This window comes from Fulmarus glacialis, unplaced genomic scaffold (genome assembly GCF_000690835.1).
Source record: "Fulmarus glacialis isolate BGI_N327 unplaced genomic scaffold, ASM69083v1 Scaffold47776, whole genome shotgun sequence".
NCBI lineage: Eukaryota > Metazoa > Chordata > Aves > Procellariiformes > Procellariidae > Fulmarus > Fulmarus glacialis.
Window position 1 is genome coordinate 1 of NW_009217120.1, and position 12,671 is coordinate 12,671.

Below are 12,671 nucleotides of genomic sequence, written 5' to 3' on the forward strand. Positions count from 1 at the left end.
CAGGAGGCCTGTCGGGGGGAGCTGTCCCCGGTGGGAGAGGGAAGAGGGGGATGGTGCCTCTCCAAACCGCCTGTTCCTGAACAGTGACTGGCTCACGAAGGGACAGGTTTTGAACTGGGAGCCACATCTCTCAGGCATCGGCTAAAATAAACACAGCTTCACGGGAAAAAGGCCTGCGTGTAGCTAGTTGCAGGGTCAGAAAGTCCCAAACATAGAAAACTTGCTTTGTTTTAAGGGGGAGGGAGGAAAATAGGCTTACATTTGAACACTCCTCTGAGCTTCGTACAGTTCTCTACCTGAAGTCTTGGGACTAAAGGAACAGTGAGGTGTCAGAGGGCACAGCTGGCTGCCTGGGACTCAGCTCTAGTTAGGTCTGTGTGGCTAAGCCTCTTCCATCTACATGCATTGCAGAATCGGGTCCATTGCTAGTTTGACTGCATTAATCAAAGTTGCTCTAGTAATTACAAGCTGCAGGTAGAAACACTTGATTTGTTTTGAAATTTGCTTTTCCTACCAGCCAGCTGGGTTTGAGAACAAGAGGTGAACTGGAATAGACTGTTGGATATTCCACGTTGTATTCTGTGCAAAAAAGGAAAACTGCTATTCTAGGGAGCAGGAAGGAATAGCCCCACTTAGCTTGCGTTCAGTTTAGGGTGCTACTACTTCTGCAAGTGCAAGGAACTTCTGTTGAAGTCGGTGATAAATTGATCTTTGATATCTTTGTTTAAATCCCATTTTCCATGTTGGTTTGCACTGAGCTAGTTTAACAAGCAAATAATACTCAGTTGCAACTGATCTTGCCAGGCTATCTTCTGCAAATACTCTTCTAAACATAATGTGGGTTGATTGTGAATATCGTATTGGACTTCAAGAGAGTGCTTGCACTTAAAAAAGGCCAGAGAAGAATATGTAATTGATTTTGCACCTCCTACTTCAGTGCTGACAGATTGTTCTGTGTGATTCCTTGCTCTCTACCCAGAGCTGAAGTTTTGGGCACTTAAATTCTGTGTTGGGAAAATGTAGTTGTCGCATCTGACATTACATGCAAGGTGCTGTACAGCTGCTGAAGCATCTTTTGCTGTTGTAGCCCTAGATAGCTGTGAGACATTCTGTAATGTGAGACTGATTGTGAGTCATTCTGTAACAACAAAGCTTAATTTGTCAGAGAAATGTTTTCTTCATTTCTTCCCCTTTATGTGTCCAAGTTAAATCTAATTATGCTGTTGTGTAACAGAGTAGCTTTAAAGGCAACAACAAACATTCAATGACCTAATCTAGCACTTAAAACAGAACTGAAGTTCATGCAAGTTATTTATTGGCTCTTAGACTATTAAAAGGCCTCTGGAAATATACAGTGATTTCACCTTAGAGGGTAAACTGGAGGACATGGAAGTGCCATTGGAGAGACCCATTCCTGTGAAAATGAAGATCAAGACGACTATTTCCTTATAAAGGAGAATCTAGGGGGAGAGAAACATATATGCGGTGGTGGGAGAATGAGGCTCAAGTCCTTTGTACTGCTTTGATACTTTGGAAGCATAAATTGGCCTCTATTTCTGAAGCTCTTCCTCTGTAGACAGGCGACAACGGCATGCTCAGACTTCAGAGCAGGACCTGGTGACCAGGATTAAAGCAGGATAGGAGTTTGACATTCCCTTTCAGTGGGCTGGCAGCTATATGTTTGTTTTCCCACCGAGCTGGTACAAAAGCCAAGAGTAAGAGGTTTGTTTATCTTGCAGTTTAAACTTTACCTGCAGGTGGTTCTCACCATCACACCGGAGCCTGTGCTGGATGTGGCGTTCCTTCAATATGAAATCCTGCTGGCTATAGTCTTTATTTGTGGGTTACAGAATTTGCTCAGTACAGTGAAGAGGACACAGCTACAAGTAATATCTAATAGATAGCCTATATACATCTATCAGATGTATCAGAAAATAAGTGGATGCTTACTAACTTTATATTTTACTAGAAGATAACAAAACTCTCTTCTCTTCCTCCCTGCCCCCAGCTTTAAACACATTCCTCGTCTGGGAGGAGTTCCCCTGCCTATCAAATCTACTATGCCACCTTCCTCTCCTCCCCTCTTGTTATGCTGCTACAAAAGTAGAATGTTATCTGGTAGGTTTAAGTATCTCTCTCTCATATTGGCTTACAAGCCTCACAAATAATTTCTAAAAAACGCAGCCTTCTCAAGGGAGGCTTAAAATGCTTCTGTTCTTGCTTTTCTAGTTCAATTGCATCCAGATAGTTATGTTTTTATTAATCCATTTTAGAACAATAGTCAGAACACCATTATGCTATAAAATAAAAACTTATCCTCCAACATATCCTATGCTTGATCTCTTTTCTTTAGCATGCTCATAAAACAGAGTGCAGTGGCCGAGTGCTTAATGACCCTGAATTTAATGCAGGGTCCTTCCCATGCCGTTTCAAGCTTCATTTAAAAGTTGAGGAGAAACGAGACTCTCACTTTATGGGTTTAACTTACTTCAATTCATCTTGGAGGGAGCCAGTGACGATTTGGAAGAAATACAAGTCATAAAAACAGCTTCCTCCTTCCTGTTTAAGATTAAACTGTTTCAGCTTTTGTTTCGGCTGGACTTTGAGCCAGTGAATGAAAAAAGCAGAAGAGGAAGTACAGAAAAAGGGAGAAGTGAAGGTGCTTAGTAACTTGAGACTGCAGAATACAGGAAGGACATGTATGTCAAGAGAACAACTTTGAAAGGAACTGGTGGTGAGTCAGGAAGCAGTCACTCCAGTCTGTCTCTTCCCCATATTGCAAGAGTGGTAGCTGTAAGTTTGTGCATTTTCCAGTTAAACTTAAAAGTGGTCTCTGATAGTCACCTTGGATTGCTGCAATTGCACATTTGTTCCATTTGTTAAGTCCTAGAATACTAGTTGTGCCTTATTGAATATCTTCAGCTGAGATCTACCTTTTCTCTCTGCAATACTGGCTGGGTACATGCAGCTATAATATATATTATACCTTGAGATGCCTCTTTCTAATGTATTATTGTGAAATACTGAAGACTGTTTTTCTCCCCCTCACCTTCCTCTTCCGTCCACTAGATTAAGCAACAATGGCATTTGTGAAGAGCGGATGGCTGCTCCGGCAAAGTAAGTCATGGGCCTTTTACCTCCTTTTCTCCCCACTGTGTCTAACTTCTTCAAAAAACATCAGAGCAACTTAGTAATTCCCAGGCCTTTCTTAAAACAAGTCTCTAGCTCTGTGGGTTGTTTTTTGTTATTGGTTTTTTCCACCTTTAGGACACTTCGCAAAATGACCTGTCATGACAGCATTTCCATGTGACCTTTTGGGTCACCAGTGGGAGACAGGATATACCACATCTGAGGTGTCTGACTGGCATTCAGCTTCAGATGCTGCTCTGTAATTTGTGCTGTATAAGTGGAGACTTGGAAACTTTACCTGACACCTTAACTTAATGTCTTCAATTAGTCATGCCCTCTGCTGGTTCTTGCAGCAAGTTAGAACTAAAGCACCAGGTTATGCACTTAAAATACACTCAGTTGTGACTTTGAATACTAGTTAAAATATGGAACCCAATTCTGTAATGATCTGAAGTGGGGATGTTGTAGTACAGGATTTTGTTTGGCTCCTCAGAATGTCTGGGGCAACTGTGAAGGATTTCTTGATTTATTTTTTATTAACTCTAGGACACAAATACTTCCTAATATGTGCCCTCAAAAGTGACTGTCTGATTTTTAAGGTACTATTTTACGGCGTTGGAAGAAGAACTGGTTTGACCTGTGGTCTGATGGCCGCTTAATATTCTATGATGATCAAAATCGCCATGATATAGAAGATAAAATCCACATGCGAATCCATTGCATCAACCTCAGAGTGGGGAATGAATGTCAAGGTAATAATGAAACCTTCAAGATTTGTGTTTCAGAGATTCTTTACAACTTCCGTGCCTGCCCAGCATACCATTTACAACACTACTGCGGAAGTAAACATGTCCAAGAAGTGTGCAACTTCATTGTTGTTAAAGAAATCCCACCATCCCCTGTGCCCCTTCCCCCCCAAAAAAAGCCAACCTAACCAACTACTAAATTCCCTTATAGATACCCAGGGCGTGGTATCACCATGTGATAGATTAGGTTAGAGTTTGATACTTCCTTTTAAAACTCAGTGAGGACAGTGTACCATATATGCAGGTGGCAGGCATGCGCATGAGAATGGGATGTTCATAGTAGACTTGTGTGTCTGATTATAGAGTGTTACTGGTGTAATTATAGTGCTGGCTGGAGTGAGAGGCAGGACTAGAAATGGGAAACCTCAGCAGATTTTTCTCAAGTATTACTAAGTTCACTTCTAGCTTTTGTTAGTACTCCACTTGATGCTGGCACAAGTGAAGGACACAAATGTTGGAGAGTACTTATTGCTAAGTATGGATTGGTCCTGCTGTAAGATACTTGCATTTCTTAGGAATGATGTTCAGAGCTACTTACTTTCAGGACACAGTAAAGAGCGAGAACAGGTTATTTCCTTCTGTAATTTGTTCTGATGCCATGGAAAGCAGCTACAACTGGCCCTAGTTTATTTTGTCCAGACTTTTGCATAAACTGTCTCCCTTCTTGTAAATGCAATCATGAAATTCTGGTTATAGATATTTCATAACTCGTCTCTTTTTTCTGACTCAGATTTCCAGCCTCCAGAGGGGAAGCAGAGAGACTGTTTACTGCAGATTGTTTGCCGTGATGGGAAGACAGTCAACCTCTGTGGAGAGAGTGCAGATGACTGCCTGTAAGTCTGCCAGAGAATATTGGTTTTGCTGCCTCTTCCTCTTTTATCGTTCTTTTTCTCTCTCTCCCTTCCTTCGGACTTTCAGAGACAAGTTTTAAGAAAGTTTTCAAGCAAGTAAAAGCAGGCTTTCAGTGACAAAAAATATAGCTCTCCTATAAGAAGTTGTCTAGCTCATGCAAACTAACTGCAAGTTAAGTCACTGAAAACACCGAAGGGTGAGGAGGAGTAAAAGAATCGTATTAATATGGTTAATGCAAGACTTGCTCTTTTTTTTCAGATTTTTTTTTTCACTTTTCCCATTCTTCAAGTAGTACATGACCCTGCATAGCCAAGGACATCCCAATCAGTAGTGAAAGGAATAATGCTCCATTATTGTGAACTCTCAGCTGAGCTTGGCTATGTATAGTTAGATAACTTTTATCATCAGTGTTTGCCAAGTATGCATGGTGCATCAAGCATGCTCCCAGCCATATGGCATGGGAGTATCTGTGTGAAGTATATGTACCTTCTGTTCAAACTATAATAGTGTCAAGACCCACGCTCTCTAGTCAGCAACTACAGGCAGGAGATACAACTTCCCTGGTACATATCTTCCTATTTCCTTGTCCCGAACATGGCTGCATATTACCTGGCTGTTGTGCTTGCAGTGAGGACCTTCAAAACCACATCTGTTCCTTCTCGTGTTCCTCCTCATTCCTTCTCAGCTCTGCAAAGAAAGTAATTATTTCTCAATCTTGGTGTAACACCTTTGTGCATTCATTTTAGTGCATCATTAGGGTTTGACATATGCAGTATCTTAAACTCTGCTCCTGCAGTACCTCTAGTGGCTAACCTTGTTTTTTTCATAGTCCTAAAAAGAAAAAGTGAAAAGTGGTGTTAATTTTTGTCGGTGTTTCACTAAACAATGGGGTTTTTTTTTACAGGGCATGGAAAATTGCTCTCCAGGACGCCAGAACAAACACAGTAAGCGTACTACCTAGACTTTATACTGATGGAGAAGCAGCACATCAGTGTTATGTGTGGTCCAGCAATTTACTTCTGAAATCATGTTCCATCCTTTTCTGCTAGAGAAAAACAGGGCCATGAGCATGATGGTAAGGCTTGTGGGTGGGGAGAAGAATGATCCTCTGGACCACAAGCACATGTCATCCTTGCAGCCAAGTCCAGGCAAATACATGCTGGGTGAAAGTGAATGATTTCAGGGAATGATTTCTCTGGGTGGAAGTGAATGTTTGGGAAGGTGGTCTGTAAGGGAAGTGGGCACTGAGGCTGTGGGCAAAAAAGTAAATCTTCTGCAACTAGTAAAAATGCACTTTCCACTCCTAGCGTTTGTTCCTACCAGGTGCAGTGCTAAAGGAAGCTTACTGCAAAGAAGCTGTTTGTTAATGTAGATCCAGTACATTGTGGGATGCTTCTTGGTGGAGACTAGGGGAGGAGCAAGAGGTGCTTGGAGGGGAGTGCAGGCATGCCAAGGAGTATGTTACCTCTGCATCGGCATGCTAGCTGTGGAGAGTGAAAAGGTCAGAAATCATAAAAGCCTCTCTGTGAGTCTTGAGTTCTCTAGAGAACTGTATCTTAGGGGAATCACATCCATCCACTTGTGGATATTGTTAATTTGTTTTTCCTCCAGACTGCCTTCCAGAGTACTCTTCAGCACTAGCTTTCCTTAGATGGCTAGACTGAACCAACCTGAGATGTTGCTGTTTCATGAGGAAATGCTGGGTTTTGTAGAAGCTTATCTCAGTTTTTGATGGGTCACATTAACATTGCCACTGTACTGAGGCATCTCATATGCTATATGTCATATGATATAACTTTGATCTGTAGATACCCAAAGCAAACACTTGTGATAGCAAAATTACCCTGGACACGATTGCCTCTGACTGCAGCTATGCTATGCTGCTTCATGGTGTTAAACGAGAAGTGAAGGAATGCAGAGGATGCAACACTCATGGTCTGTCTGCTCTAGCTTTAGGGGCTTTATCTTGCTTATGTGTGAGATGGTGACTCCTGGTTTCAGGAGTTAGGAGCTGCTGCTTTTCATGTCTCACACAGCTGCCAGCCCTGCCAGATGGCATTCAAAACTTGCTAGTGCATCACCTTTGTCAGCCAAGGCAGACCCCTCTACTGAAAGTAGAGCAGGTAGCTCTCTGCACAAGTAGTACCATAAATCAGCACTTTCCAAAGCCATTAAAGGTCTCCAACAAGGACTTGAACTAAGCACGTAACTGTTTTTGAGTGCATCTGTAGGTGTCTGACACAGCTTTCAAAAATACCAAGCATCCAGTTGTGCCTCATAATTCTACTGGAATAGCAGGGTGATCACCCTAGTCTTTGAGAACTATGTCATTTACAGATGTTTGCAGGCTGTACAGAGTTCTCTGTAGCAGAACAGAATACATTTATGGCTAAGATGTGAGCATTTGCTGGACTTCTTTTTCTCAGGTGGTGGAAATACCTGCCTCTTCATACAGTGCTTTCAACAGTGTGTTTCAAGCAATCCTTAGAATGTCCACCACAAGTTTGACCTGGGATATGGCCATAGTATGCCCTCAAAAGTCTTTCTACAGTCCAGGTACAAGAGACAATAGGAACATTCTCTACTGAGATATTAAAACGTTCACTTGTAAATTAAAAAAAGGGAGCTGTTTTTTTTTCTTGGGATAGGACACTGACCAAGAGCATCACTGTAGATTTCTGATATTAGGGGCAAGAATACAAGGCTACTGTAACAAATCTTGATTATCTTTGAGAGCTCTTTGTAGATGGATTCAAGTAAGTTATCACCTTTGCCTCATGGCTGCCTTCAAAAAGGACCAGAATTATAGGTGGCATTTACAAAGTAATTCCCTAAAAATGACCAAACCCCTCAAATCCCTACATTTAAACCTCTCTTATTACATTTTTTTTAAGTCTCTTCACAGCAAGAAAGTGAGAGGTGGCTAAGAACTGTGACAGTGTTCTGCTAAAATGTTCAGGTGCCACTTTTGGCTACTGCATTTGTTCCCTTTATCTGCTCTTGCAGAACTTGGTGATACCACTCTAGGGTGCCAGGAAGCAGCTAGCTTAGTTGTGAAGACTTTTTTATCTGAAAACAGAGGGTGAACAAGAGGGTAATTTCTAAAACTGAGACTACTAATTGAGAGAAGGTGTTGGTGTGCTTGCATACACATGTATGCACATGTGTGTGCGCACACACACAGGTAAGAAATTTCACAGCTCCTTCCGTGGTTGACCAGGCATTTGTGTTCTCCCAGGCCTGCTCTCCAAGTAGTTTCTTTTTGCAGCGCTTTATAAGGTACTCACTGCTTTCTTAATATGCAGCACATCTAAAGATTACTCTTTCTTTGGGGTCATTAAGTTTTAGTCCTTGTACTACTCTAACTGGTTTTCTGTAGGAAAAGGTGATAACTGCTACCTTTCCATGGTGTTTAGGGCTACGTGGGATCTGATGTGATGTATGATGAGACAGCCATTTCCTCAGCCCCTCCTCCCTATACAGCTTATGCCACACCATCACCTGAGGTAAGAGTTGCAGTCGGGAAGCATTAAAATAAGTGAGGTAGCAGAAGCGGCCATCCTTCAAGCACCCAAACTGTACTCCCAAAGCGCTGTGTTTCACAGCTCCAGCTTTAAGGTTTGTACAAAAGGAGAGTGAGAGTAAGGCACTAACAATCTACGGTCACTCTTATTTGAGATGGATTTCCTTTGAAAGGGATGAGGCAGATTTGGTTGCGAGGTATAAAAAGGGATGGCTGCTCAGTGAACTTGGAAAATAAAGCTTCTTAAAGACAGGGCAGAAGTTATTTGGCTAATCTTGAAAAATATTGGCCATGCAGCTTTTAACATAAGGAGGTGTGACTACACTTTCACATTGTGTAAGCACTGGAAGGATATAAAATCAGGAGTTTTAAAAATAGGATTTAATGACTGGAGCTGTCACTTTTAACATATAAGGATTTTGTTGTATCCAAGATGTCATAGCAACACAATAACTCTAGCTTCTGGATGCACAGTTCTTTTGCAGTGGAGAAGCAGCAGCACTCAGGCCGAACCAGCATACATTGGGGATTTCTGGATTTTCTGACTCACGTGCAGTGATACACAAAGGGATAGTTTGGGGTAGTATTACTTGTTGCACTATAGGTGCTCTGCTCCAGCCCCTCGCTGTTAGAAATAGTTGTTAAGAACTAGATGTGGTATTGGGAGTTATATCAGGGCTAGCAGCGGGCCTCCTCTACTGGAGAACAAAATTGCTTCCAAAACACATGGCTACAGAGTATTTGTCCTGAATCTGACATTTACTTGCAGTGTGCTAGAGGAAAGTTGGTTGGAGTTTCTGGGGATCAGCTGCTGCCTACGTGGCACCTCTGAGCTCTCCAGAGAGCTGCTGTTGGCATGAGGGCAGAGAGGAGAAGCTGGTAAGGCTGCTGTGGCTTTGTCTGATGATCCAGGCCCTGCCTCTGCCATTCACCATCCAGGAAGAGTGGAGAGTGAATGCTGCTTAGGACCACTTATTTTTTCAGGCAGCTGTTCTAAATCCTTTCCAGGAAGTAGTTAGACTATATCAGTACAGACTGGATATTTTAGTGAAAATTTAACTGCATTAGAAATGAGGGACAATTGAACAAAGCGCATAATCGGATACATAGCAAAGAATGCCTTTGTAATGGACATTTTTTATTTCACCAGGTTTATGGCTATGGCTACAATCAGTACAACGGTGCATATCCCCCTAATGGTCCTCAAGTCTTCTATGCCTCCAATGGACAAGCTTATGCTGTTCCCTATCAGTATCCATATCAAGGTAATCAGTATCAATCATATCCTTTACCTTCCTGTAGAAGCTATTTGAGTCAGTCTTTCTGGCTTTAATTCTGTTAATCACCATCCTTTACCACCCACCACTCCTGCACAACAGAGTGATAGAAAGAAACCTGACTTGTAACTGGAACCACGTCCCCTTTCCCTTTCACAACAAAGCAAGTGCAGTGAAATTTGTATTAAGTGATTTAACCTTCCCAATGTGATCCCAACATATTTAAGTAACTTCATAAACTCTTTTTAAAGCACACAGAACTCTGTAACTACAGTAGGCAGTATGTTTTCTAAGGAAAGATAGAAGAGTCAGAACAAGATTGATTCAATACTCCATATTGGGCATTGATGGAGCTTTTGATTAATCTGTTGCTTTTAAAACCTAACTTGGTACAAAACTTGCTTCAAGGCAGTACATTCAGCCTTGTGAAGTCTTCTATTGCTCTGTTCAGGTTTGTATAGCTTTCAATCCCAATAAAAGAGGAAGGAGACAAGAATTTTTGGGTGTGCGTTTAAGCTGAGTCACGTTAATTTAGGATTAGCTTTGCATAGAGAGCCCCAATCCTACAGAATTGGGGCTTTAGAGTAGTATGGGTAATATAAATCAGAAGATTTAACTTACTAATTGTTTATGATCTGGCTCTGCAAACAAGAATCTCTATTCAGAAATTTTTTCAGTTTTGAGGGAGATTTTTTTTTTCCCTTTGACATTTGTCAGGTTATTTCATTTGCCTTTTCCATTTCTTGTTACAAGAGAGGTGCATCAGCCTAAAGCTTTTAAAGCTTTCCTCATCTAAGTTAGTGAAGTCCTAAGATAAAGATCATATATATACAAACACAGAGGAAGGTGGGTTCTTTTGGTTCACAGCAGCTGAAAAGCAGCAGCTTGTTGAAAGTCCCAAGAACCATTTTTAAAAACTGCCAGCAGCCCTTGGAAATCAAGCCTCAGAAACCTGTATGCTAAAAATGCAGCATTAAACAGTAGCTCTACTAAACAGTTTGCAAGTCCAGTGTATTAAGATACTAGTTATAAGTTGGGCATACTAACCAAGCCTTGATGTTTTCCTTCACTAGGGTTACTGCAACTAAATCTTAGGAGTCAAGTTCACCCCTAGCAACTAACTTAACCCCTGTACATTTGGCTACATTGCTCATTCTCTGAATTGACATAATCCTTCTTTTGAGGATCCCAGTCATGCATCGTTGAGAGTCAGTGAGAGCTTTTCCCAGTTGTATTAGTTGGATTACTTCAGTATCTGTTACAAAAAACATTGCAATATCTTCAAGAATACTTAATCTCCCTGAAATGTCTGGAAGGGAAAGCAATACCATTATGTTTGCTTTGCAGGTAGGAGCTAAGTCACAAAACATGATGGGTGGAGTTTGTACAAGTCTGTTGCAGAGCAAGGGTCAATTGGTGGTTTCTTGAGTCTTAGGTTAATTCCTTACTACTGGGCCAGTCTTCATCTGAAAAGAAATGTAGCAGCTGTCACCACGCAACAGATCAGTCCAGGATGTAACGACTGAATTGAAGCAGTAAGCTGTAACTGCAGAGTAAATAACAGATACACAGTTTCTGACAAACCACTGGCTTAAGAGCTGCCAAAGATTTTTTTTTCGGGGGGGGAACTACACTATTTGCCTTAACTTCAAGGTTGAATAAGTTTTTAGACCCATTTCTTGCATTAAATCCACTAAGTGTTTGATAGAATGATACAAGTAATTCATAGGTTCTTCGCTAATATAAATGCAGAACAATGTTCAGTTTTACATTTGTGATGAGCTTTTCTCCCAGATATTAAACTCTCAGGAGCCTAGAAGTGTTGCTAGGCCTCTGGATGTATTTAATAAATGTGGAGGCTGAATCCAAAGCAGAGGTGTATTCTGTCTTTGTAGCTGACATCATCTTAGCATTCAATGGAAGGAAGAGGGTGAAAGAACAGGCATGTTTTGAAATCACAATGCATGGTATTAAGATACACATTTTTTTTGCCCTCCTTCTAACAATCTCTTATTACCTAGGACCTTATGGCCAACCCCCTGCAAACCATGTAATCATTCGAGAGCGTTACCGTGACAGCGATGGAGATCTCGCACTGGGCATGCTTGCTGGAGCAGCAACTGGAATGGCTCTGGGATCATTATTCTGGGTCTTCTAGTTTACCCGTTCCTTATCTTTGTAGTTCCAAAAACCTTTATTGTGTGCAATAATATACTGGCAATGTTGTTTACTGTTAAACTTTAAGAAATGCAATAGTTATTTTTCAGTAGTGACATCTTAATAACTGATTCTTAACTGTCCTAAGGAGAGTTTAAAGGCACCATTTAGTTAAGTGGTTGGAGATGGCATGTGCTGTTCTTGAATTCTGCTCTGATGTTTGCAGTTATAAGGATTTGTACTGATAAGGATCAATATGAGCACCAATGTAACATGGTAGCAGTCACTAGCTTCATGAACAGACTGTTATTCTAAACACCGTAGAAAAAAATGGATTTTTTGGGGGGATCTCAAATCTGGTCCAAATAGGAGGTTTACAGGAGCCGTGCATTACTATATATGTACTACTGGCTTCTGAACATTCCCTAGACAAATATATAGCTCAGCAGAAACTCCTGGGCATTAGGAAGTCTGCCATGCTTGAGGATTTTTTTGTTTTCAAACTTGCCTGCAGATGGTAGTGTATATTCTTAGATGGAGTCCTATACCTGTCTCTCACACCATCCAGGTGAAGTTGTCTTTGAGAATGTATAAGCAAACCACTAAGAAGCGGCAGCACTCCTCAGTTCTTTTATTCTCCCAGAAACGTGAATGACCAGTGGCAAGGAAGACCAATGTTTGTTGTTCCACCTCGCTCTTTATCCTGAATCACTCTTCTCTGGTCAGATGGAAGTAATGGATCTTTAGCTTTGCAAGTGGTCTTCCTTGTCCGTAGAACAGTCGCCTCAGACACTGTACCAACTGTATTGCTGAGGAAGAAGCCATTGTCTAGTGTCTCTGCTCATTACTGCTATCGCTCTGCAGAATCTGCAGGAGGAGAATTAGCTTGAACGACCCTTGCCCTGTTGGGCCTACCAGAACCCCTCT

General features: G+C 41.5%; 1 protein-coding gene across 4 annotated transcripts; it reads left to right on the forward strand.

Moving 5' to 3' along the window:
- The first annotated feature begins 3,067 nt into the window (after positions 1–3,067).
- Positions 3,068–12,028, forward strand: PLEKHB2 (pleckstrin homology domain containing, family B (evectins) member 2). 4 transcript variants are annotated; one of them, XM_009579534.1, is made up of 8 exons: positions 3,068–3,117; positions 3,729–3,881; positions 4,666–4,768; positions 5,692–5,731; positions 8,204–8,293; positions 9,461–9,575; positions 11,152–11,176; positions 11,586–11,745. In XM_009579534.1, exons 1-8 carry the CDS (start codon positions 3,081–3,083, stop codon positions 11,743–11,745), a joined length of 723 nt encoding a protein of 240 aa, XP_009577829.1. In that variant the 5' UTR covers positions 3,068–3,080. The 4 variants fall into 4 exon arrangements, with proteins under 4 accessions (XP_009577829.1, XP_009577832.1, XP_009577831.1 ...); XM_009579536.1 differs by lacking the exon at positions 11,152–11,176 and adding an exon at positions 9,330–9,338 and having other exon boundaries at positions 3,081–3,117; positions 8,204–8,299; positions 11,609–12,028; XM_009579535.1 differs by lacking the exon at positions 11,152–11,176 and adding an exon at positions 9,144–9,164 and having other exon boundaries at positions 3,081–3,117; positions 11,609–12,028.
- Positions 12,029–12,671: the final 643 nt, after the last annotated feature.

What these genes read in the sequence shown, in the direction of transcription:
- PLEKHB2 (XM_009579534.1), top strand. Translation starts at nt 3,081, where the DNA reads ATGGCATTTGTGAAGAGCGGATGGCTGCTCCGGCAAA. An exon ending in CGGATGGCTGCTCCGGCAAA is followed by an intron (nt 3,118 to 3,728) that starts GTAAGTCATGGG and finishes CTGATTTTTAAG; the next exon opens with GTACTATTTTACGGCGTTGG. An exon ending in CTATCAGTATCCATATCAAG is followed by an intron (nt 9,576 to 11,151) that starts GTAATCAGTATC and finishes AGTAAATAACAG; the next exon opens with ATACACAGTTTCTGACAAAC.